At 37.0% G+C, this 27,808-nt stretch overlaps 1 protein-coding gene across 4 annotated transcripts in view; it reads left to right on the top strand.

Moving 5' to 3' along the window:
- LOC306869131 (MHC class II regulatory factor RFX1-like) overlaps nucleotides 1–13,571 on the top strand; it is a 30,916-nt gene extending 17,345 nt beyond the window's left edge. For all 4 annotated transcript variants that reach the window (XM_079415749.1, XM_079415751.1, XM_079415752.1 and 1 more), the window contains 11 exons: nucleotides 2,398–2,517; nucleotides 2,601–2,734; nucleotides 2,958–3,076; nucleotides 3,194–3,303; nucleotides 5,148–5,299; nucleotides 5,531–5,628; nucleotides 7,620–7,769; nucleotides 9,195–9,403; nucleotides 10,504–10,657; nucleotides 10,794–10,839; nucleotides 11,740–13,571. In XM_079415749.1, the coding sequence (XP_079271875.1) occupies nucleotides 2,398–2,517; nucleotides 2,601–2,734; nucleotides 2,958–3,076; nucleotides 3,194–3,303; nucleotides 5,148–5,299; nucleotides 5,531–5,628; nucleotides 7,620–7,769; nucleotides 9,195–9,403; nucleotides 10,504–10,657; nucleotides 10,794–10,839; nucleotides 11,740–11,900 (1,453 nt within the window). In that variant the 3' untranslated portion in view covers nucleotides 11,901–13,571. The remainder of the gene's footprint in view (nucleotides 1–2,397; nucleotides 2,518–2,600; nucleotides 2,735–2,957; nucleotides 3,077–3,193; nucleotides 3,304–5,147; nucleotides 5,300–5,530; nucleotides 5,629–7,619; nucleotides 7,770–9,194; nucleotides 9,404–10,503; nucleotides 10,658–10,793; nucleotides 10,840–11,739) is intronic.
- The last annotated feature ends 14,237 nt before the right edge of the window (nucleotides 13,572–27,808 follow it).

Below are 27,808 nucleotides of genomic sequence, written 5' to 3'. Positions count from 1 at the left end.
GACACAGAATTACAGATGCTACACAGCAAGATGCAAACCTCTGACCAGCACCAAAAATAGAAAAGCAAGATTAGAGTTTGCAAAAAAGCACAAAGGTGAGCCAGAAGAGTTTTGGAACTGTGTTTATGGACCAATGAGACAAAGATTAACTTCTATCTAAGTGATGGGAAAGCAAAAATGTGGAGGGAAAAAAAGGGAACTGCAATGATCCCAAGCATACAGCCTCATATGTAAAGCATGGTGGAGGTGGTGCCGTGGCATGGGCATGCCTGGCTGCCTCTGGAACAGGCCCTCTCAACTTTACTGATGACTTAATGTATGATGACAGTAGCAGAATGAATTTGGAAGGGTACAAAACCATCTTGCCTACCAATATTCAAGAAAATGCCACCAGATTCATTGCTTCATATTGCATCAGGACAATGACCCAAAACACCCTGCCAGTTCAGTCAAGGAATTTATAAGGGCAAAGAAATGGAAAGTCTTAGATTGCCCAAATCAATCTCCAGATTGAAATCTGATTGAATATGAATTTCACCAGCTGGAGAGGAGAGTAAAGGCAGAAACTCCCCAAAACAAGCAACAATTGGAATTGGCTGCATTAAAGGCTGGGAAAAGTATTTCAAAAGATGAGACCAAGAGTCTGGTGATGTCTATGGGTCACAGACTCACTGCTGTGATGTGTGCAAGGGATCTGCAACTAAATAATAGCTTTTAATCTTTTATATCTGCCTTATGTTCAACTGTCCCAATATTTATGCTCACATCAGTGAGTGGAATGAACTATAAAAGTGCTGCTCTTTTTATTTGGTAAAACATACTGTATGTGTTGAAACGGCTAATAATAAAATGTGACATTCTGTAGTTTTGTCTCATATTCATCTTTTAATCATATTTGCAAATGTCTTGACTCCACAGCCAACAGAGCAATTTTGTCTTTACTGTTCCAATACTTATGGAGGGCACTGCACATATACACACACACACACACACACACACACACTCACCGGCCAGTACACCTGTTCAATTGCTTGATAACACAAACAGCCAATCACATGGCAGCAACTTAATGCATTTAGGCATCTAGATGTGGTGAAGACGACTTGCTGACTTTCAAACCGAGCATCAGAATGGGGAAGAAAGGGGATTTAATTGACTTTGAACGTGGAATGATTGTTGTATTTCAAAAACTGCTGATCTACTGGGATTTTCACGCACAACCATCTCTAGGGTTTACAGAGAATAGTCCGAAAAAGAGAAAATATCCAGTGAGCGGCAGTTGTGTGGACTAAAATGCCTTGTTGATGTCAGAGGTCAGACTGTCAGAGGAGAATGAGCAGACTGGTTAGAGATGGTAGAAAGGCAACGGTAACTCAAATAACCACTCGCTACAACCAAGGTATGCAGAATACCATCTCTGAGCACACAACACATCGAACCCTGTAGCAGATGGGCTACAGCAGCAGAAGACCACACCGGGTGCCGCTCTTGTCAGCTAAGAAGAAACGAAGGCAACCGTTTCGAAGAACAGGAAACGGAAGCTACAATTCACACAGGCTCACCAAAATTGGACAATAGAGGATTGGGAAAATGTTGCCTGGTTTGATGAGTCTCTATTTCTGCTGCGACATTCTGATGGTAGAGTCAGAATTTGGCGTAAATAACATGAAATTATGGATCCATCCTGCCTTGTCTCAACGGTTCAGGCTGGTGGTGGTGGTGTAATGGTGTGGGGGATATTTTCTTGGCTCACTTTGGGCCCCTTAGTACCAATTGAGCATCGTTTAAACGCCACACCCCTGAGTATTGTTGCTGACCATGTCCATCCCTTTATGACTACAGTGTACCCGTCTTCTGATGGCTACTTCCAGCAGGATAATGCACAAAGTCACAAATGTCACAAAGCTCAAATCATCTCAGACTGGTTTCTTGAACATGACAATAAGTTCACTTTACTCAAATGGCCTCCACAGTCACCAGATCTCAATCCAATAGAGCACCATTGGGATGTGGTGGAACAGGAGATTCGCATCATGGATGTGCAGCTGACAAATCTGCAGCAACTGCGTGATGCTATCATGTCAATATGGACCAAAATCTCTGAGGAATGTTTCCCACACCTTGTTGAATCTATGCCACGAAGAATTGTATTTTAATGATTGTATTTAAATCAATTTTATTATATTATTGTTTTTCAAGTGTAGTTTTTTCAAATAAATGCAGCCTTGGTGAGCATAAGAAACATAAAAATAAAATCTTAAAATCTACTGATTCCAAACTTTTGAATGGTGATGTGTTTGAGAGTCACGCATATACGCGCATACGTGGTTAGAAGCCACCATGATCCTCTGGTTCAGGTCACGCAGGTGCACTGAAGCTTTGGTGTGTTTGTTGCAGAGGGAATTCCAAATATCACTACTATGGACTGCGGATCAAAGCGAGCTCATCTCTGCTCCGTCTGATGGAGGACCAGCAACACCTGGCCATGAGGCAGCAGCCCTTCTCCCAGAAACAGAGGTGGACACAAGTGCTCTCTTTCATATCTTGCTATCAGTCTATCTGGTTCCTGTGTTTCTCAGTCTGGTTCTGTCTCCCTGAAGGCTGAAACCGGTACAGAAGGTGGAGGGAATCACTAACGGAATGTCGTCAGGATCCGGACAGCAACTGCAGCAGCAGCAGAGCTCGGGTCTGTCAGACATCAGCACCCAGGTCCAGCAGTACCAGCAGTTTCTAGGTGAGTCGTGACATCAGTGTGAACCTCTGATGTCAGATGCATAACCTGAAATGCATGCAGAAGCGGTGCTAATCCCGCTTCTAAGTTACAAATGTTAAACTTACCTTTATCCGGGGTTTAAATCTGAGTTTTGAATGACCCATAACCCAGGGTTAAACATGTGGGTTTCACATGGATTTCTACAACAAATCATTATATTGTTGCTGTTATCATTGATGTTTAGATGCGTCCAGAGCTCTCCCAGAATTCCCTGATGTTGACCTGCAGGGTAGAGCTTTACCAGAGGGCATTGAGCTGGAACATCTTAAAAGCTTTCAGTTGCTCTACAGAGAACACTGCGAAGTGAGTCTTCTCTCTTCTCTGTTTGAAACCAGAGATTGACTGTCGGCATCACTATGAATATCTGTGTAGAAGCTAAATATCCTTTAAGTTGATTTTTACTGATGTGTTTTTTTTCAGGCCATTCTGGATGTGATGGTCAACCTTCAGTTCCCTTTGGTGGAGACTCTTTGGAAAACGTTTTGGAGGTTCAGTGAAAGTCAGGCAGGAGACTCAGCAACACTAGCTGTGTAAGTTTGCTTCTTACTTCAACAAAATCCAACACTAAATGTCCAGGTTTTTACGGTTTCCTGCTTTCAGGAGGATTTTATCAAGATGGTTGTCAGGTGGTTCTACAGAGCAATGGTGGTATAGAGAAATATGAAATAATTTTCAGAAAATATATATATATATATTTTTTTTTTTAATATAACGGTTTATTGAACACACAAACAAAATATGAACATTTAAGAAATCTAAAAAGAAGTGTTTTTTGTTGAGTATCACAATTAGGGCCATATGAAATCCGTTTTTATTTTTTTCCCCAAATTCCATTTTATTTTATTTTTCCAAATTTCATTTTTTCCATTTGAAATTTTCTGGATTCCATTTGTTTTCCATTTAAGGTTTTCCCAGACACTGTTTTAATGGTTAAATTTAATTTTATTCATCAAAAGCATGTCTAATTAATTGAAATCATGAAACGTACAATATTAAAGAGAAAGTCATTAAAAGTTTAACAAAAATAAATTTTTAAGGCCCTAAATATCTTACATTTTTTCCTTCAATTCAGTTTTATTTTGACAAACTCTGTTTTCTATAAATTTTTCTGTATTCTATTTTAATGGTTTCGTTACATTTTTATTTTTTGGCAGAAATACTGTGTGTATTTACATTTTCTGTCAAATAAATTTTGGCTAAACATGTTCTGGTAAATATTCCTTTAAAAATAATGTTTTAATAATAATTTATTAGTAGTAGTACATTAAGTAATATTTCCGTCATGGTTTTTTCATGTTAAACTGAACTTTTATATTGACGGGTTGCTGTGAAGGCCTTTAGGTTTCTGTTTGTACATGATATGATGACACTTTTTCTTAAAAGAAACGGTAATATGCTCATGAAGTGAGATTGTAGCGATTATGTTCATGTACTCATATATTGAGGCGGCAGAGGCTGAAAACACCGCGAGCGTCACACAACAAAACGAAACTGCGCTTCTGCGCCATTCATTCACACAGAGACATGCAAAACATGAAGGATTCATATTTAAATGTATTCTTGCGGCTTAATATTCACAGATACTAATCCATATCGTGTTTTGATATAACAGTGCTGACCTACATTTGATATATCCATCCAAAATTTGCCAAATTCCGTGACATTCTGCGTTATACAGAGTAAATTACATTTTATGACTGGATTCCACGATTTTGTCCGTGTTTTCCGCATTGCGGAAATCATAGGGCCCTACACAATTGACATTACAGTCTATCAGAAGTTCATCTAATGTTTAATAATTGAGACCTTTATAACAGTACAGCAGACTACACAAAATGCATATAAATATCAGTTGTCACTCTAAATCTTCCAATAAGATGATATTTGAATGCCTAGTGCTATGATCAAAGCTCTGTTGTTTTTAGTTTAATATATAATGCAATGCAACATTCCTCAAAAGCCTGATGTATTCTATTATTTGGTACTCACATTCTAACACCATTTTTCTAGAAAATGGTGTGTGGATAATCAAGTAAACCTAAGTCGCTTCAGTCCAGTAAGTGTTCATCTTGCAATATTACTAACAATATGTAAGTTATTCGTATGTTTACTTTATAAAAAAAATCAAGATTTCACAGCAAAAAGATTACCATGTACCATGCCGTGAAGGTGGATGTTTTTAGAATGAGACTAACAAAGTATAAACTATCAATCAGGCAACCGCTTGTAGCTGGGTTTTCATCAGTTGTACACAATCATGTTCAAAATTTAGAGACCTTATAAATTGGCATATCAGATATGATACAGTAGGCTTTATAGGGTAAATTAATTATAAGACAAACTTTATCAGGGTTTTTTTTTTTGGCTATCTTAGGCATGACGAGTCTGAGAAGAGGCTGCCCAAGTCATGTTTGGTGCTGCTCTGTAAATATGATCCAGTTCTTCGCTGGAGTCGTGACTGCGACAACACACTGTACCAGGGCCTGGTGGAGATGCTCATCCCAGACGTTCTGAGACCTATTCCCAGTGAGTTCCCGCAGGTTCTCTCAATACAGATTTACTTAGTATGCAGCAGTACGTGCCAGAGCTGGTGGTGGTGATCCATCTGGTGAGTGACATTTTGCCAGGAGTGGCCTATTTTTACTCACATTGACATTCGCCAATTTGGATGTGGGTCGACATTCAGGCTGCCGGGGCACCAATTACAGGCCACACAACATCATATATTTTGCTGAAGTATCTTAATTCTTTCTCCAGGTGCCTTAACGCAAGCCATCCGAAACTTTGCGAAAAGTCTTGAGAGCTGGCTCACTAATGCCATGATGAACATTCCTGAAGAGATGGTTCGTGTGAAGGTCAGTGATCTCAAAAAAATATTAACATTTAGTAATGAGTAGCTCACCCAAAAATGAAAGTCTGCTGAAAATGTACTCACCCTCAGAACATCCAAGATGTAGATGAGTTTGTTTCATCAGAACAGATTTGGAGAAATGTATCATTACATCACTTGCTCACCAATGGATCCTCTGCAGTGAATGGGTGCCGTCAGAATAAGAGCTCAAACAGATGATAAAAACATCACAATAATACACAACACAACGGTTTCCGCAAGAATATTAACCTGCATAGCTGTTTATTGAACAACAAATGAATGTATTAGAAGAAGGATCATGTGACACTAAAGACTGGAGTAATGATGCTGAAAATTCAGCTTTGCCATCGCAGGAATAAATTACATTTTAAAAATAACTAAATTATTCATAATAAATAAATCTGACTATCCTAAACTTTTGAACCGTAGTGTACGCCTTATTTGCTTTCATGTCATTGTACGTTTTTACAATATATTTGCATAATATCAGCCACCTTTCACTCTGGTATTTCCTACATTAGTCAACCACTACAGTCAATACCACAAAACTTCTGTTTTATGAATGACTAATTCATAAAGATAAAATAGTGTGCTTGTGACACATAGTCAGAAATGCAGTACTAAACTAGGGGGGTTTAAAAATGTTTGAAGACTTAAAAACTTTCCCTAATAAATTTCGTTTGGGAAACTGCAAAGGTCACATCATCTGCATTAAAGGGATAGTTCACCCAAAAATGAAAATTTGATGTTTATCTGCTTACTCCAAGGGCATCCAAGATGTAGGTGACTTTGTTTCTTCAGTAGAACACAAATGAAGATTTTTAACTCAAACCGTTGCAGTCTGTCAGTCATATAATGGCAGTCAATGGGACCCACTGCTTTGAGAGTAAAAAAAAACATACACAGACAAAAGCAAATTATGGCTCGTGACGATACATTGAGGTCTTAAGACACGAAACGATCAGTCTGTGATTTATCGTCACGAGCCGCAATGTTTAATTTGGTTTTGTCGGTGTATGTTGTTTTTTTTGACTCTCAAAGCAGTGGTTTTTTTTTGGGTGGGTGTTTTTTTTTTTATAATCTTTAATAGCAAAACTAAATCCCTAAATACTACAATACATTATACATGAGATTAGAATATTAAAGGGGTAATGACTTGGATTTTTTTAATTATTTTAATATGTTCCTTGAGGTTTACTTATAATGTTAATAGTTTTAAAAAGTTAAGTTTTTTGCACAAAACAAAATGTGTTGAAAGATTATTATTTTCAGCCCTCGTTCTGACCCTCTGTCTAAAAATGACCTGTTTTAACGGGGCGGGTGCTTTAAGGCTTCTCAGTAATCGGCCACAATTATAATTGGCTAGCATCATTGCATACAGTATCAACGCTCCCTCGCTATTGCATGTGTTTTGACAACATAATCACAATAAAACGGTCATTTCCAGACAAAGCATTATGAAAAAATTTACTGTACAAAGACGCAAATGAGCTTTTTAAACCAAGCGCGTCAAAGCGAATGTTCTTTCACTCCGTTTGTCCTGACGACAGACTCGAGAGCGTGGACTGTGTCAAAGCAAACTCACATCTGTACACTGCATCCAGTGTAGACAAGAAAGCGGCAGTGATTGTAATTTCTATTTGCTTTTGATGCGAAATCAAGTATCAGCCATTAAGCGAGTGAATGCTAGTGGCCGTGGCCTATGGTGAGATGGAGACTGTTCGTCGATGTCTTGCTCTGGAGGCGGTGCTTATGCAAATATCTGTTCCCCCGTGACGTCACCTTCCACCTCAGATCCAAACGAGCCATTTTTGGAGCTTGATTTAATAAATGCTTTGTTTATAATGAGGAGGAGGTTTTAAGCTATGAAACTTGCAGAATGTTTTAATGGTACAAAGACCTCTTATATGCCAAAAGGTATATTGATTTCTCATTCTCATTGCCTGCTTTCTCTGTGAATTGGTCTTTGTTTAGGTGACGTCTGCAAGTGCGTTTGCTCAGACCCTGCGCAGGTACACCTCTCTAAACCATCTGGCCCAAGCAGCTCGTGCCGTACTGCAAAACACGGCACAGATCAACCAGATGCTCAGCGACCTCAACAGAGTGGATTTTGCCAATGTGCAGGTGTGTGTGACTGGACAAATCCCTCACGTACCCAGTCAGATGAAAGCTCTAGTTCAGCCCTTGTAAATACAGTGTTCAGCCTCAAATCTGTCTTAATCTGAGATTAACTCACTTTTTGGCATGCAAGTAGGTGTTTGTGGTCTAGCTGTCAGGGAAACCGAAACACAAGTGCGCGTTTAGCATAACATGCAATTTGTTTCCTTAAAAGTCATTTAAAAAGGGTTTATGCTGAGAATGTCAGTAGTCATTTAGTCAATGATTTTATCCAAAATGACTTGCCGTACATGTATTAAAGGGACAGTCCACCCAAAAATGAAAATTCTTTCATCATTTACTCGCCCTCATGTTGTTCAGACCTGTATGATTTTTTTTTCTGCACAACATAGATATTTTGAAGAATGTTGGTAACCAAACCAATTCTGTTCCCATTGATTTCCATTGTATGGTCAAAAATACAATGAAAGCCAATGGGAACTGAAACTGTTCGGTTACCAACATTCTTCAAAATATGTTTTTTTATGTTCCATAGTAAAAAAGTAAAAAAGTAAAAAAGTCATACAGGTTTGGAACAACACTGGGGTGAATAATGATAAAATGATTTTGTTTTTGGCTCAAAAATTCCTTTTTTTAAGTTACCAATCCTGGGTAAGTTTATTAGTTTGTAGATAAACCCTTATGGGATTCAAAACATTTTTAGTTACAATTTGGTCATAGCTTTAACTGCTAGGCCATACCGAAAAGGGAAATATTAGCCTTTCGAGAAATTTTGAGAGGAATATCGATGTTAGTGACCCTTGCTAAAGGGAACTGAGCCATATCTACAGACCATGATATCATAACCATATGGGGTAATGTAAAAATGTATTTTATTTATTTTACTGCGTGTTAACATTTGTTAACTTCTGCTCATTTTGACCCAGAGATTTTCTTTTTCCAAAAACAATTCTAGTTAATGTAAATGCATTGGTCTAAAACTTGCTGACTTTGCTCACACAGGTAACAACTTCCTCCAAAAATTTGATAATTTTTGTACTTGTCAGATTTTTCCACTAACTTGTTACACTTGGGCCTGGCCTACAAAAAATCCTTATAAATTTCTCGTTATGCTATCTTGATATCTGAGAAATGTTTTTTAAGTGAACATTGCCACAATTATCTACAAGTATTGCTTTTATTCACTCAGTAACTGGGGTGCTCAGATCAATTAGGCCTATGACCAGTCATTTCCTAAAAGAAATACAAAAACCTGTGCTAACTGAAAGAAGACAAGTTGACAAAAAGATTGAATCCAAGATTTGGTAATAATGAAGCACAAGCAATTTGTAAAAGGCTGTTGATTTTTGACTGGGAAGACTCAGCCCAGCACGTTAATGGATATTTTGTTTAGTTTGTGTTGTGTGAATCCCCATGCGCTTTCTCTTGTAGGAACAGGCCTCCTGGGTGTGCCGGTGTGAGGACCGGGTGGTGCAGCGGCTGGAGCAGGACTTCAAACTGACCCTCCAGCAGCAGAACTCTCTGGAGCAGTGGGCAGCCTGGCTCGATGGTGTGGTCTCGCAGGTCTTAAAGCCGTACCAGTCTAGCTCTGCCTTTCCAAAAGCAGCTAAACTCTTCCTGCTGAAATGGAGTTTTTACAGGTGAGCCTCGAAAGGTTGTACCAACATTAGGTTTGTGGACATCATTGGGAATTTGGCGCATCAGTTCTGTTCTAAATCCTAGATCTGCTATCTACAGTTGATACATGGCACAATATTGAGTTTTTAGTTATTTACAATACAGTTCAAAAGTTTAAGGTTGGAAATATTTTTAATGTTGTTAAAATAAGTCTCTTATGTTGACTAAGGGTGCATTTATTTGATGGAAAATACAGTTAACATCTACTGTGAAATATTATTATAATTTAAAATATAGTTTAAAGTGTAATTTATTCAAGAAACATGTTTTGTATTGCATATTTTTGTGGTAACTGTGATACTTTTTAAAAAAGTTTTTTTGATTTAAAAAGAACAGCTTTTATTTGTAGTCTTTACTGTCCCTTTTGATCAACTGAATGCATCCTTGCTGAGTAAAAGTATTAATTTCTTTCAAAAGAATAAAAAAAAAAACACTTCAAACAGTAGTGTAGGTATAAAAGAAAACAATTAACTTAAAGTAAAAATATAAAAAATACACCAAATTTATAATAAAACATTTAATTTGAACAAATTTGTATTTTAAAAACTTTAAGCGAAGTATTGATGATAAAAGTTATATTTTAATATATTTGAACATTTTAATATAATAAAAAAAAATAATAATAATAGTTTATCTATTTTTATATAATTTCTTTAGCAGTATTTTTATTTTTTGCTGAAAAAAATATACCTATGTTTTATTAATACTATACCTCTTAAATATTAATACTATACCTGTACCTAATTTCTTCTGACTCTGTTGGCCATATTGAAAAAGCTCCTGAAAATGTTCATTCTAGCATTTGTTGCTGTTACAGATACATGCAGTGTCCCCTTAGATTAATCTATTAATGAATCCTCTAAGGCAGCGTTATTTTGCTGTTTGTAACAGTCTTCAGGTTGCGTGCTAGGTTTTAGAAGAGAGTTGTAATGACTGTTGGAGCCAGTAACTGTAATGTCAAATATGTTTCCCTCTTTTACTCATCCTTTTATGCGTCTTACCCAGCCCACTGCTCTCTTGTAGTTCTCACACTTCCTGTATCTTTTCTTTGTTCTCTCTTTAGCTCTATGGTGATCAGAGACCTGACTCTCCGCAGTGCTGCAAGCTTCGGCTCATTTCACCTAATCCGCCTGCTTTATGATGAGTACATGTACTATCTAATAGAGCACAGAGTTGCCCAGGCCAAGGGAGAAACTCCCATTGCTGTCATGGGGGAGGTATAAGCACACAGAAATCTTTAGCTACTTCTCATTTCAGTGTGTAAGATAAAACAAATATGCGTCACTCCTCTCATAACAGGATATTGAACTGAGGAACCGGTAAATGTCATAATTCTCTCTTTTGCTTCTTAAGTTTGCAAGTCTTGGTCGAAGTTTGAACCCACTTGATCCTGATAAAGGTTAGTAGTTTTAAATGTGCAAACACCAAATACACTATAATCACGTCACAGATTTGTAATTGTTTCTTCTTCATTTACTAAATTCAGGTTTTAGTGAAAAAAATTCCCAAAGCAACCACATAGGAATGCACTAAAAACTCAGAACGCCACATAGCAACAGCAACAGGCAAACAGCCAATTAAAAAATTAAAATATAAAAATACAATTAAATGTATATTAATAATCATTATTGTAATTAAAAAGTGTGTGTGTATATATATATATATATATATATACACATACATACATACATACATACATACATACACACACACACACACACACACACACACACACTTTATATATACATATATATATGATTATAATTTTAATGCAATTTTAAAATAATTAAAATGATCAGATTATCAATATTTTGAAAAAAAATTTGACACTTTGAATTTTTAATAATAAAACTATTTTAAAATGAAGTAATGATAATTATCATTCGTTTTTATTGTAATTTTAAGATAATTAAAAAATAGCAGATGGATTATCAATATTTTGAAAGATTAAAATATATAAATAATATAAATTATTATTTACAGTAATTTATAATTATTGTAATTTAAATGCAATTAGTTAATGTGGTTAATGTATTTCAAAGCAATAATTAAAAATATATCAAACATTTTATCAATATTATGAAAAAAAATTACATATAAAAATATATATTGATTTGGTAAAATGCATATGTATTTAAAATAAAGTAATTATTATTTTCACTAATGTGTAATGTAATTTAAACTTTTGTCATTTTAAAATAATTAAAAATATATCAGATTGATAATAAATGTTTTTCAGTACTGAATAAAATATATGTATTTTTATAACTGACAATCTCTATATGTCTTTGTGTCTTAGAAGAGGAAGAGGAGGAGGAAGAAGACAGCGACTATGAGTGTCAGGAGTTGTCTCTGCAGTCTGATGTGGGCGCTATCGGGGATGAATCTCTAGAACCGCCCGCTAAGCTGGCTCGAACCGACCAGAGGGTGCTGTTCACCACAGGAAGCATGGATAACTAAGAACTTAAATACACACGTGCACCTACAAGCACACACTCCACATCAAACTCACCCATCATTCATGCACTTGCATCTAAAAAACAGAAATGCTGCAGCTGCATATTTACACAGCATTTCAGATGTTCGTATGTACATTTCCATGCCTGTCGACGTCTCAAATGCACATATACACAAGCGTTCACTGAAACACAGAGACAAAGATAGCGCTGCCCTCGCCCTCACAAACTCATAACATGAACACCATCACCGATCATTTCAAGATCTTAAACAGGGTGTAGAGGTCACTAACAATAGCTCTCGAATCGAAACCTGATTCTGTCTCAATTAGCTGTTAAGACGCAAGAACACAACTCGATCCTAAGAGTCGTTGGCAATGGACTGAACTCTGATTGGCTACTGAAACCTGAATGAAACTGTCAGTCAAGCTTTTTTAACCTGAAATGGTTGTTAGGTAGAAAAGATGGACTGTAAGTGTGCGTGTTGTGTGTTGATGTATACTTTTTGCCTATCCGTATGTTGTTCGTGTGATTGTGAGTAACCCGGGACCTTATGGTTTTTATCGGCTAGCGCCAACGCTTGTGTTTTTGTGCATGTGCGAATGACCGTCCGTGGTTCTCAAGAAGTGTTGATAGTTGTTTTCGTCAGTGGTACCTCTTTAAGTTCTTGATGCCTTCAGTGACTGCCATGGCATTAAATGTTTTGGGCATATTACAGCCCGGCTCTTTAAAAACTCAATTTCCCATGAGTCTACTGGGTGTATCTGATTCAGCTGGGTTGTGTATTTTTGATTTTTTTGTTTTGTTTTTAGGGCTAGTCTATACATACCTCTGCAAATGACAGCAGTTTGCCAGAAATGAGAGGAGAGTTTTTTTGTTGTTTTTTTCCCCAATCTGTTTTCCTCTCACTTTTTTTGTTTTATTTTGTTTTTTGTTCTATTTTGTTGCACTTTTCCTCTTGCCAAACATCGTCCTGAGCTTTGTACAAGACATTAAATGTTTCTGTCCTTACATACTTTTTTCTATGGTCACAAAGTGACAATCTCGATGTGTACAGCGTTGTCTAACACTGTTTAGTGCATATTTGATGGTTTGCTGTGTATTTGAGATTTGGGTCAAGATATTTTACTAGAACCCTTCAAACAAATTTGACACCACTGCCCATAATTGCTAGGAAATGTCAAAGTAGAGAGCAAAATGATCTTTCGGCCCTTTCCTTCTCAAGACTCATTCGTTTAATTCTTTTCTTGTGTTGCGGCATATTTAATGATCAATTCGAGAGAACTACAGTACATTAAAACTCTATATCTCATATCATTCAACATATGTAAACTACGATTGTTTCTGACTGATCTTAAACCAGCATGATGCTTTTCTTTCCCTCTGATTCGCTTGACAGAACTACAGGAAACACATCAGAAGATCTGGAGATCCTCTCTGTATGACAGCCATTTTCATAACACAATGAATTTCCCTTTTCACTTTTTTTGAAGTCGTTTCCATTTCTTGCTCAAAAAAGAAAGAAAAAAACAACAACACAAAAGTGTGGCAGTGTTTTGAGTAATCTGAACCATGAGAATGGTTGTGCCTTTGCAGTTATCAAATGAAATCCAGATGTTTTTAATTTAAAATATGAATAAATGAATAATTTCTAAAATTGTGAATTGTTTCAACTATCTAGTTGTATGTACTTGCATCTTTTTTTTGTCAACTACTCTTGAAACCATCACACCTACGCAGTGATAATGATTTGTCAGTGCCTTACTAAATGCTGTCTTAACGTCAGTGTGCAACATCCTGTCCAAAGCCAGCAAACGTGACAAGGAAACATTGCATGTGGTAAAGAGAGGGGGTTTATGCATTTACTTGCCAAGGTACTTTCCTGTCAGACTGTCAAATTATGTATTTCTGAGAAAAGCAGCCCATCGATATCAAGAAAAAAAGATAGGGCAAAGCTAACCACAGTTGATGGTACAAAGAACCAACAGAAAGAAAACCGACTTCCTTTCAGAAATGAATTAAATGTTTATATATATTACACACATACTACCGTCAAAAGTTTGGAGTCAGTTTGGAGTCTGAATACACACACACATATTTTTAATCCACTTTATACCAAGCCATCTTTATTTGTATAGCACTTTATACAATAGAAATAGTTTCAAAGCAGTTAAACAGGAAAGTAACAATCAAAGATGCAACTCCGTTGTTAACTAAAGCATTGTAAAGATAGGGACTTGTTCCCTATAGATGCCTTTGCAGTTCACATTGCAGGAATGTTTACAGTAGAGAGAAGTTCAGAAGGTCAGGTGGAAATTTTCAGCAAGACCACAAAAAGCTTGCTTTGAAAAGCTGCAGTTCCCCAAAATAGGTTTTCACTGATTTTAGTAGATTTCCCAGGCAAGTCAACTTGAGTTTCTTATCAGTTGTTCGTAGGAAAGCATCCTGTAATTTCTCAAAGATCTTCAAACTGAAAACATTATGGCATATTTTTATCCATACACGTGCTTAGCACAGGTTTTCCGGGGAGCTTCCATGTGGCATCAATAGGGGGCAGAATAATACAGCTTTTTTTGTTTTCAGTGTTGTTGGCACAGGACATATCACAGGACAACTAAGAGTAGCGGGACATTATAATTAGATTTCAGACACCACAGTAAGCTGTTAATTGTTAGTTCTTTATTGGCATTGATGGTTCAATGAAGAACCTTGAACATCGTTGAACTTTTTCACAGCACAAAACATTCTTTATAGTGGGGTAAAATTTTTTGAAATATTCTTCACACTGCAGTTGTCCCAAATGATGCACTATGTGGGCTACTGAGCGTTGACCGTTGAATGTTTAAAGTGTTAAAGATTAGCTTTTTTTTAAATTAGTGCATCATCCGGTGATTTGAAATGCACTTTTTCTTTTTGGAATTTTCAGTGTGAACACACTAACAACACTATTTATTCTAAAAAATGTCATAGAATGGAAAAAAAAATGTTCCTTTGTCTTCACTGTGCAAATTCACAGGTTAGAGTTCACCAAACGTGAGCTTTAACTACTTTGCATGTGCTTGCGTTTCAGGTCTCCTGCATTCGCATGCATATGTATATGTATTCATATATGAATGCAGATCTGTGGAATGAAAAGTGTAGTGTGACAAGCCCTTAAGAGTGCACACCAAGTTTAAAGAAGTGCATAAATTTAATGTAGTTCAAGTTTTATCTGGTTTGGCACCATCAAACAGCTCCAGTACCTGGCTGCAGCTGTTTGCCCAGATGCTTAATAACAACTGCTTTCTATTCCTCAGAACTGCATGAATGCGTTTGAACCTTATGTGACACTGACCAACAATCTCTGATCAACAGTCTGATCAGTACATCGTGAAGGCTTCTCAATTATATATTTATATGGTCAATTATATGTCTTTAATTATAGCTGTTATTATTAACTATAATGTACTTAGTTTAAGCTGGAGTACTAAAATCACTAAAACTAATCTAAAACTTTAACTTGTATTAAAATGGAAATTATTTATATATATATATATATATTCTCAAACCAAAAAATTATTCAGACACCAGTTATAATTTTAGATTTATTTATTTTTTTTTTTACTAGTTGGTGCAGGGCACCATGGTTCATGTATGTAAGTGAGGATAGCAAAATAAAGTGAATTGTGACATATTATACACAATAATTCTTTATACAGTGGAGTACAAGCAAAATTGATAAAAATCTGGGACCAAAAATTATTTAGACACTTTGACCAAACCATGATTTGCTTAAGTGTTTTTTCTTTAATTTTCTTTTTCTTTAATTCTTTACATATTGACCTAAATATGTATTACCTAATTGTGTACTTAAATTTAACAGCTGAATCCTTTTTGGTTGATTGTAATCCATGACATACCTTTCTATCAAAGTTATCTGACATTATCAAGATAAATTTGTTCTGACACAGTTTAAATCTGAGTTCTTATTTTATTACCATTTACAGAATTAGCTTTATTGCCAGGTATGTTTGCACATACGAGGAATTTGTTTTAGTGACCGAAGCTCCACAGTGCGACAGAATGACAGCGACAGGACACAGATAATAAAATCATAATAATAATGTACAAATACACAAAATGGACAATATGCAAAATAGCACAAACAAAATAGACGATTCAGTATGTATTTTCTAAACCATAGTGAATAAACTGATAATGTGAGAAATGTTTAAGGTGTCTGAATAAGTTTTGGTTTGACTTAATAGTATATCAATTATACTTCTGTGATATCAATGACACCAAAGTCCCTTTAAGGCAAGTCATGTCACTCGGCTCCTATCTCTTTGAATGGGGAAACATCAAATTCTCCAAAACTGTTAGCCAAGCTTACGATTAAATTTTAAATTTGAAATCACCAATGAAATCTGACACCAACTGTATCATAAAAGTTGTTTTGTTTCCATCTGTTTACGTTTTTATATGCACCTGTTAACCTGGACTAAAAGTGGTACTGTAGATGCAGCTCAACTTATGTCAAATGGTGAAGCAAAACACTTTACTCTGCTCCTGCGATGAGGGAAAACAAAGATAAGAGAGCAAGAGGGCATTGGAAAGAGAGACGGGCAGGTTTGAGGACGTAAGCTGAGCTGCAGTTGTTCAATACTCTGAGACGTCTGGCTATATTTGGATGTCTCCCCTGAGATCTGGTCCGTGCCAAGTTGGCTTTTCCCCTCCTTTTCTGTAAATCCCCTGACTAATAATACCAACTTTTATCTCTATTCTTTATTCGTTCTTTATGTGTCAGGATTTCAAACGCACGTGCCGGAGCTGCCTCTTTACTTGTCTGCCTCTTTTATATCTCTCTCCTGTTGTTCCTGTTGACCGTTCGGCGTTCTAGCGTGTGAAACGCCTCGGCCAAGTCGTGGAGCGAGAGCATATGCCCATCTCTGCCTCTCTCTCTTTCTATCATCCTGACATGTGTGTCCTCCTCCACCCAGTGGCCACCTGTGAGTCTTCCTGTGTCCCTTCTGCCATTGCTCCGCAAACGTTCAAGCTAATCTCCAACTCCTCGCCAGCGTGTACTGCTAAATGATGTCCTTCTCCAGGCCATTACGTTCTTACAATGCTTTATTAAAATACATTTTAACTTTTCAGAAGAAAACATAAAAGTTTTTGCCCTATTAGAACATTGGGTGGTTTCTAAGCGTTGCAGGGTCGTAACGTAACCATCATAGACATTAAAGGGAACAATGATTAGAAATGGCCTAATTACCTGCCAAAAATCTTCTAAAACTTACATTGTAGGCTGGCCTGCCTTAAAGTAGGTGGGGTTTACTGTTCACAGATTGAAGCAGAGGCGAATTTCAGCTTGAAGTGTCAAAGTCGTGAAACTTTTAATATTTGACAACTGAAATGTTATACGACCAACAGTAATATCTAGTGATGCAAAGTGCTCAACTTTTATTTCTTCTCAAATATGTTTAGCTACTTCACAGGATTCATGTAAACTAATTCCTAACGGAAAGTGACAAAATAATAATCCAGTGAGATGACTTGACATGAAGAAACAGAACAAACTGAGGCAGGCTAAATCCAGAAGAACTGTGGCAATGTCTTCAAGATGCTTCAAAAAACCTACCTGCAAAGCTACAGTACTGTGAAAAGTTTTAGGCACTTGTGTAAAAATGCTGTCAAATGAGGATGCTGTCAAAAATAATGTCATAAATAGATTTTCTTTATCAATTAACTTTTATTAACTAAATTAAATCAACATTTGTTGATTTAGTGACCATCCTTTGCGTTTAAAGCAGCTTTTGCCCTCGGTGCACTTGCGCATAGTTATTCAGGGAGCTTTCTTGAAGCATCTTGGAGACATTGCCACAGTTCTTCTGGATTGAGTCGTCTCAGTTTGTTCTGTTTCTTCATGTCTCTCCAGACAGACTGGATGATGATGATGATGATGATGATGATCAGATCTCTGTGTGGAGCTCTGGCTGTTGTCAGACAAAAATCTCACTCGATTATTACAATTAATATCAAAATGAATGTTTGTAAATGTAAATGGATATTTCCTACTGATACACTGCAGATCAAAATAACTGACTTAAAACCATTCTTTAGCTGCTGAAAATGTTCTAATAATTTTGGTATATATTTATTTATTTATTTATTTAGTCATTTAGCAGACGCTTTTATCCAAAGCGACTTACAAATGAGGACATAAGAAGCAATCAAAACCAACAAAAGAGCAACAACGTGCAAGTGCTATTACAAGTCTTGGTTAGCCTAACGCAGTACAGATAATTATTATTATTATTGTTATTTTTAATAAAAAGACATAGATAAAATACAATTAGAATAGATAGTGCTAGAGTTAGAGGGTCAAGTAAAGATACAACCAAGATGTAAAGATGTAAAGATATATACAAGATATATATATATATATTATATTATTGGATATCTCTGACAGGTCTCTGTAGTAACAACCCTATAATGGTAAAAATAAATTTAGGTTAGCAAATATCCTAGTATTCTCTATGATCATATTTACTTTTATGGGCTTTTAGCTTGTATTTTTAGGACAACAGAGAGAGTTAGGAACGGTAGTGAGAGAGAAATGAGATGAGGACATGAGCCAGGCCTCAAACCTGGATCCCATAAACTAACAGATTGTACTGTCCACACCAACAGATGTTATTATTTATTTATTTTTTTTAGGTATTTTTATACCTATAAATATAGTGCGAGTATAGTCAAATCAAAAGGGTCTTGTTATGATGAACATTGTGCATTGGCCATTTAGCCATTACTAAATCCACTTATTTTTGACTCCCACGTCCCACTAAATGGTGTGGATTAATTGTGTGTTTCAGAGTTGTGTGATTGGTTCAAACTCTTTGACAGACATGTAGCATCCAAGGTCATAGCATCCTACATAGCATCATAGAAGGTCGTAGCATCCTAAATTTGTACATGCTTATACCTTAAAAGGGTCATCAGATGCAAAATTCATTTTTACATGTTGTTTGAACTGAAATGTGTGTTGGTAGTGTATGTACACAAGTTCCTATAATGATAAAAATCCACCCAGTGTTTTTTTGTTTTTTTAAATCCCCATAAATCCTTACCCCTTTCTCAGATCAAGCTGTTCACAGATTCTTGGCTGTGTGATGACACATACCCAGGCCTCTCCCGCGATTGTTGACTGACAGTGGCATCAGTCTTTGGTTTTAGCACAGACCCGCCCTGAGTGAGCAGTCATCAGTCCGCCATTGTTTCGACGCCGGACCAGGGGTAAAGAAGAATGACTCCTAAGCGATTGAGGTGTTTTGTTGTTAGATGTAATAATGAATATAGCAGTCGTCATTTACTCCCGACATCTGAGCTGCTGAAGACGCAGTGGATTAACGTTACTATTGTTTCTGAAGGGAATGTGTCCCCCTATCTACCTAAATGCATCCATGTTCACGCAAATCATTCGTGATCCAGCTTCACCTCCAGAAGAAGTGAGTATAAGTTTTTTTTTTTATGAATCTTTGCAAATCACCTTTCCTAATAATGTGCTAGTTCGCAAGTTCCGTGGCTAAATGTGGCTAAAGTTTACCGTCCCTCAGAGAAGGGCTCGTCACCCCACGGAAGAGAGGGGCGGGGTGAGCAGAGCTCATTAGCATTTAAAGGGACATGCACCGAAAGGCTTGCTGTGAACATAGCTGTTTTTGACAAGGTAAAAAGAGTGTTGTTTTACACTACCATTGAGAAATTTTATTAAACCAAAGTATGCAATAGACGTTTCATTAAGACCCCAAAGAATCATATCAACTTGTGGAAAATAGGCATCCGATGACCCCTTTAAAGGTATATTTTGACTGCACTAAAGCATAAAAACACAATAATACATTTGCAGATATTTAGGAAACATGCTAAGTTCACATTCTTGTTTCTCCGAAAAACAATCCTACAGCCAGTTATTCAAATTTGAAAATGTACATTCTGTGTCGGAATGTCGGTTTTTGTTTTGGTCTGTATGATTCCTCCCACTGACAGTTTACCCAATAATATTTCGACAGTCCAGGTTGCCAGTTGGTGGAAAAAATATTGTAATGCAGCCATGGAATCGAGCAAATGAACTGGATCAAAGATCGCACATTTTACTTGATCTAAAAAAAAAAAAACCCGGCATCCAACTAAAAAGCTCTATGGCCAGAGGCGTATGAAAATGTGGATAAATCAACTCATCAATATTTTGAATTTGGACTGCACTACCCATTTCAACGGCTTGCTGTCAGTATTACATACTGCACCTTTAAATGTCATGATGTTTGGTCATGTGACATGCAAGAACCTATGAAATTTGACCTTCGATTATGTTTGGAATTTTTGGATCAACTTCATGCTATCCTTGAGTCCATTTTTAGAGCTTGATGGTTTTGAACCACATTGACTTTCACAATATGGACAAAAGCAGCTGAAACATTCTTCAGAATATCTTCTTTTGTGTTCCACAGAAGAAAAAAGTCAAACGGTTTTTGAAATGATGAGTACAACCCAAGTTCCGGAATGTTGGGACTTTTTTTAAATTTGAATAAAATGAAAAATAAAATACTTTCAAATCACATGAGCCAATATTTTATTTACAATAGAACATAGAGAACATAACAAATGTTTAAATGGGGAAATTTTACACTCTTATCCACTAAATGAGCTCATTTCAAATTTGATGTATCAGGTATCAAAAAAGTTGGCACAGGGGCAACTAAGGGCTGAAAAAGCAAGCCATTTTGAAAAGATTCAGCTGGGAGAACATCTAGCAACTAATTAAGTTAATTGACATCATGTCTGTAAGATGATTAGCTATAAAAGGGATGTCTTAGAGAGGCAGAGTCTCTCAGAAGTAAAGATGGGCAGAGACTCTCCAATCTGTGAAAGAGTGCGTAAAAAGATTGTGGAATACTTTAAAAACAACGTTGCTCTACCTCAAATTGCAAAGGCTTTGCAAATCTCATCATCTACAGTGCATAACATCATCAAAAGATTCAGAGAAACTGGATAAATCTCTGTGGGTAAGGGACAAGGCTGAAGACCTTTGTTGGATGCCCATGGTTTTTGGGCCCTCAGATGACACTGCATCACTCATCAGCATGATTCTGTCATTGACATTATTAAATGGGCCCAGGAATACTTCCAGAAACCACTGTCGGTAAACACAATCCGCTGTGCCATCTGCAGATGCTAACTAAAGCTCTATCATGCAAAAAGGAAGCCACATGTAGCACCGTCGTGTCCTGTGGGCCAAGGCTCATTTAAAAAGGACTGTTTCAAAGTGGAAAAGTGTTCTATGGTCAGACGAGCCCAAATTTGACATTCTTGTTGGAAATCACGGACAGCTTGTTCTCCGGGCTAAAGAGGAGGGAGACCTTCCTGCGTGTTATCAGCGTTCAGTTCAAAAGCCAGCATTTCTGATGGTATGGTGGTGCATAAGTGCATACGGTATGGGTCGCTTGCATGTTTTGGAAGGCACTATGAATGCTGAAAGGTATATAAAGGTTTTAGAGCAACATACGCTACCCTCCAGATGACGTCTTTTTCAAGGAAGGCCTTGTGTATTTCAGCAGGACAATGCAAAACCACATAATGCAGCTATTACAACAGCATGGTTTCGTAGTAGAAGAGTCTGGGTGCTGAATTGGCCTGCCTGCAGACCAGATCTTTCACCTATAGAGAACATTTGGCGCAATCAATTAACGAAAAATTTGTCAAAGACAACCACAAACTCTTCAGCAGCTGGAAATCTATATCAGGCAAGAATGGGACCAAATTCCAACACCAAAACTCCAGAAACTCATAACCTCGATGCCCGACATCGTCAAACTGTTTTGAAAAGAAGATGTTTACACCATGGTAAACATGCCCCTGTCCCAGATATTTTTAGACCTGTAGCAGGCATCACATTTGAAATGAGCTAATTTTGTGCATAAAATTGTAAAATTTCTCAATTTAAACATTTGTTATGTTATCTATGTTCCATTGTGAATAAAATATTGGCTCATGTGATTTGAAATTCTTTTAGTTTTCATTTTATTCAAATTTAAAAAATGTCCCAGCATTTCCGGAATTCGGGTTGTAAATGATAACAGCATTTTCATTTTTGGTATACTCTCCATTTAAAATACCAATATGCACTCTTAAGGGTAAACAAGTTCTAAAGATGTACTTTTGAGGGTTTTACAGCACTAGCTTCAGCAATTCAGTTCAACAGTTCAACAAGTTGAATTTTGCATTATTGGATGCCAGGATTGCTGAATTAACCAATCAGCACCCAGGAACAGAATAATGTATGTATGGATTTTATGTTTGTGTGATGTTCACTTGCAGAATTCAAACATGTAGGATCTGTTCTGCCTCTCAACTGTTTAATACACCTTTTTCACCATTAAAAAAGTGAGTCAGCGAGATAAATCCACCTCCTGAGTTTGAGCACAGAGAGAAACTTCAATTAGGCTACAGCATTGGAGCTGTTGCTAGTCAAACCCAAACTAGATGCTGTACACACAAGTATACAGTTACAAACAATATTATAAAGTAAAATTTGTGGTGATGCCGAAAATATTGCATTCTCAGAGTATGAAATTGCTACCAATATTTTGTCTGGACTTCAAAGAATGAGAGTAGAAATGCCTCCCAATCACGGAAGCCATCTGTTTAAGAAGAGTTATTTAAAAAGAGAGAGAGAAGATGGTCTAGAGGAAGGGAGTAGGGAGGGAGGACGGTTAGAGAGAGAGAGAGAGAGAGTTAGAATAAATCCTTACCACATTATGATTACGGCTCATAAATCCTGCCTCTGATATGGAGTGCAGAAGGAGCCGGGATTACAACTACAGTAATCTGAGAATCGCAAGTGCACTCCACAGCCACAGATGAACACATCAACTCCAACAAAACATCAGGGGTCAGGGGAAACTGAAATGAGGCACCTGCAAACGGAACATCGCTTTACAACTACAGAAGTCAAGAAAATGATTACAAACTCGAGGGAATCAGAAGCTAAAATATCTGTTGGCTAGCAATCAACAGCCGGCTAAAACGAGAAGCTCCGCCTGTCGGCCTGTGCCACCTGTGTGCCCTTCTAACTGCCAGTTTTTGGAGTAATCCATGGTGTCTTTTACTGGAATGAGGACTACACTTGAAGAACATGTTGGAAACAAGTTAACAAGGTAAACGAAATTGGCTCTTTGGACTGAAAAGAACTCGGAATACACTGAAAATTCAATTTCTTATTTGTTTGTTTTGACGTGGAACAACGGACAAGTCAAAATTCTATTTTACCCTAATGTTCTTTTTGACACACAACTGCAAATTTATGAAAATCACTGATTGCTCTTGTCAGATTTGGACCCGTCCAATGAGAGTTGAGACACATGCGTCCACCTAACCAGTAACCATCCTGGACAAGGAGCTCTATGCGTGTCTGCACCAGAACACTTGTGGACAGCCGTCTCCTACCTCTCATTTCTCCTCTGGCATCCGCTCTCCCTCCATCTCTCCACGCCACCTCCTCTTTTCCTCCCCCCCTCCCTCCATCCGTCCCACCCTCCCCTCACTGAAGATGATGTGACCTTCTGCCAAACTGCTAGAGACCATGCCACTGTCACAGTGGGCTGTTCAGTCTACACTGAAATAGAATCAAACAAGAGCCACGAGAGAGAGAGAGAGAAAGAAGGAGGGGGGGACGGGGGAAAAAAAGAAGAAGAAAAAAATCAGGACGAGTCACGGAGGAGAAAATGTGCTGTCGGGCGTCCGGGCTGGATGTGGTTTGCCAAAGCAGGTAACTGATCACCTTCACTTCTGGCAGGGATGTTGCTGGCGCACACATACACGTAAATGCACTTTAAACTGGATTTTTGAAGTTGCGCACCTGTTAATTTGTGCTTTTAGTGACAGAACTGGCAATTTTATTTAGGATTTATGCAGTGTGAAATGAATACTAAGTATGTTTGAGTTATGAATCATCCTGAAAGTGCCTTACTGTGTTCGGAGAGCGCTGCGAAACTGTGCCATCTCAAGCCAGTGCACCCACAGGTTGGATGCTTGTTGAAATAGTAAAGTTTTCATTCATGTCAGATCGACACCAGAAAACAAACCTGTAGGTTAATGCGTGTTGTTGCGGTAGCATGTCACTCTGTGGTTCCTGACTTGCAAGTGCACCAAAGATCAATCACTTCTCACAGCAGATGGAGCGCGTTTCCTGTTAAAGTCGTTGTGCTGGAATGTTAAAGTGGCAGAAATTGAATTCCGTTGAGAGGTGAACTGAGAGATCTTGGATAGGAAGCAATGACAGCTTTCAGTAATTACTGTTGGGAGCAGTTATTATGGAGCACACACTGACGCATTTGGGATTCGTCCTGCTGAAGCTGTGATAATGTGCCACTTTCGTAGTGAGAAGAGGGTGCTTCATAAGAACAAGGTGGATAATGGAAAGAGAGGTCTTTGGGATGGCTAGAAAAAGACAAAAGCTGGTCTATCAGATCCAATCACAAGTAATCCTGTACAAAATGTTCAGGGAAAGTTATTAGGAAATCGCAGTGGTGGGTGACAGTTTCAAAATTAGAAAGAGCCCGGATAAATATATGCTCCAGGGCAAATGGAAAAACATCTCAATCATAATTATAACTCTTCAGTCATCAGTCATATCAAGATGATTTTCAGGAATAAAATAATAAATAGTAAAATAGGAGATGATTAGTAAAAGCAACTGTTGTTTTCAAATATATGTGTGGAATATGCGTAGAAATGTCACTTATTAGCATTTATGTGAAAAATTGAAAGATTTTGTTGAATGACCTGATTGCCCTTGTGTCCTTGTTCTCCTTCAGAACAGTGCTTTCAGAGTAAAACTTTTTTATTATTATTATTATTATTATTAGAGCAGTGTTTTGTGAGCTGAGATATGACCTGATATGATTTAACCGTTAATAATAAGAATGAACTTTGCCCTCACATGAATAATTTCTATAATTAAGCTCCTTTGATTATGAGTTTTTTATGTTGTATAGTTATAAGCAAGTAGACTGGATTTAATTGTCACTGTAGGCATAAATTTGCTGCAAAATGTACAGAAGATCTGTGTAGGTTTGGCACTGCGTTTGTAGTGTGTACTATGAAGGACACGGTGTACGCTGTAGAAGTGTAGGACAGTTACGTCAAGTGGCCGGCTGTTACGTCAAGACTATGAGGTGCTCTCTCCTCAATCATGATTTAATTGCCGGCTTTGACATTGTGTATCGTCTTGTGTAGATCAGTTGAGAAATAATGTCTAATTTTTCAGTTTTTCTTTCAACCTGTTAAGCACTTTATGCCACCCTGTTGTGTGGTGGACAAGTCAGTACAGTGTGGAGCCAGCGAACCCTGGGATCAATGCATCTGTTCTCTGCTTACGCAGAACACAACCAGCATTGAGCCGACCGTTCACTCGCCTTATCTGTCGCAACGCAATCAGATTCTGTACGCAAAACAAGATTTCATCTAACCAATAACTATACCATTTCTTACCAAGGCAAGGCAAGTTTATTTATATAATATTTCATACACAGTGGTAATTCAAAGTGCTTTTCATAAAAGGAAGTGAAATAGTCATAAAAAAATCACAACAATAAAAACAAGGAATTAATAATAATAATAATCACAACAATAAAAACAAGGAAATTATATAAAATTTGACATAAAATGAATTTAAAACAGCTAAGAGTAGAAAATGATTATACATAAATTACAGTGCAATTAGTTCAGACGTAAAGCGTACCAAGCTGTTTACTGTAACCTGTGCATGTCTGAGATGTGCTTTAAAAGCATTGAATTGAATTAAATGCATTAATTTTATGCAGAGTTGCAATTTACATTTAAATGTCAGAAAGTAGAATTAAAATGAATTGAAATTCAAAGAACTTCATTTGACTAATTTTTAACTAGAAAAGCATGCTTTGTCAAGACAAACGTTTAGTTTTGGAAAAAAGCTTTAAAAGTATTAAAGTTTGCTGGATGATTGACAGAGATTGATAGATAGACAGACAGACAGACAGACAGATAGATAGGACCTTAACCATGTACTAAAATACCTAAAACTAAAATAAATAAATAAAATGTGTATTAAAAAACTGTTAAAATAATGTTTGAATCACTGAACCATTATTAACTAAAATTAAAATGAAATCAGAAAATATAAAAACAAAAATCATTTAAAATATTAAACAAAACTAAAATGTGACCCTGGACCACAAAACCAGTCTTAAGTCACTGGGGTATATTTGTAGCAATAGCCAAAAACACATTGTATAGGTCAAAATTTATCCATTTTTCTTTTATGCCAAAAATCATTAGGATATTAAGTAAAGATCATATCCAAGATATTTTATAAATTTCGTACCGTAAATATATTAAAACTTAATTTTTGATTAGTAATATGCATTGCTAAGAACTTAATTTGGACAACTTTAAAGGCAATTTTCTCAGTATTTTGATTTTTTTGCACCCTCAGATTCCAGATTTTCAAATAGTTGTATCTCAGCCAAATATTGTCCTATTGTCCCATAGCAAATTATACATCAATGGAAAGCTTATTTATTCAGCTTTCAGGTGATGTATAAATCTCAATTTCGGAAAAATTGACACTTATGACTGGTTTTGTGGTCCAGGGTCACAAGTAGTACTAATACTAGAATAATCCTGTTTACAACACATTAGCATCAAGGTGGCAATGTTTGCATGAACAAGCACCACTTTCTTTTCATAAACTCAAATGTAAGATTTGTTTTCTGTGTAGCAGGGTGTCGACCAGTGTAAATGGGACAAATCAGCAGTCAAACAGACATTTCTAAACAGATGCTATCTTAATCCTTACTACGGCCGAACACGCACCACATATCCACCAAACACACACCGATATTCCTCACATTACATGTGCACAAACACCTGTGTAATATAAACACACACATAGTCGGTAGTGCTACACCACAGGTGAACAAACACACTTCAGTAACAGTGGGACTAAAACATTTCAACAGTTGATGTGAGGAATTACATTACATTCATTATGTTGTCTGAGATCACCCGATGCCACAGAACGACGTTCAATCTTTGCACAGAGACACATGCAGTAAATGAATTACTCTGGGGCAGCAGTGCTGCTCTTGCTGGCAGTTTAATGAATAGATGTGGTTTTATGAAGATGACGCTGAAAGCCATAATGACATTGCAGTAAATTCAATGACCATTTGAACTATGAGTGCTCACCCAAAATGAAAAATTCTGTCCTCATTTAAGTCTTATGACTTTCTTTCCTGTGTGCAACTCAATGGGAGATGTTTTTGAGTCTGTGTGACTATTCCACATATTCTGAATTCATACAATAGTTAAGTGTGAGGAACTGACCAAAACTTTTCACATGAGGTGGTGTTCTCAAAGTGTGGACAAAAAGTCGTACAGGTTTTGAACGACATGGGGGTGAGTAAATGGGGATGTTTTATTTTTGGGTGAGCTGTTCCTTTAAGACGGTTTTGTTGTCCAGTATTTTAGATGAGTGACTGGCACTGCTCACACCGCTTGATGAGATCTGTCTCTCAGAAACTACATCCAGCGCTGCATCACACTATACAGGACAATACCTTGTCAGCAAGTTGTTACATTATGTGTTGGCCAGAGCTGATCAGCTTAATGAAATCTTTCAATGACATTAAACTGGCTCCATCGGTGAGGAGAACCTGGTTACAACATAGACTTAACGGTCATTCTCAAAATATGGGGAATTTAAAAAAATATATTATTTTATGTCACAAATGCTGCAAGTGTTTTAATAACCGGCTGTGTTCTAAATAGCATACTACCATTCAGAAATGCAAAATAAACATTTTCAATTACAAGAATTAAATGTGCAATGTGAAG

Source organism: Barbus barbus (assembly GCF_936440315.1).
Source record: "Barbus barbus genome assembly, chromosome: 4".
NCBI lineage: Eukaryota > Metazoa > Chordata > Actinopteri > Cypriniformes > Cyprinidae > Barbus > Barbus barbus.
The sequence above is the reverse complement of the archived record's forward strand: the minus strand, read 5'-3'. Positions and strand labels throughout refer to the sequence as shown.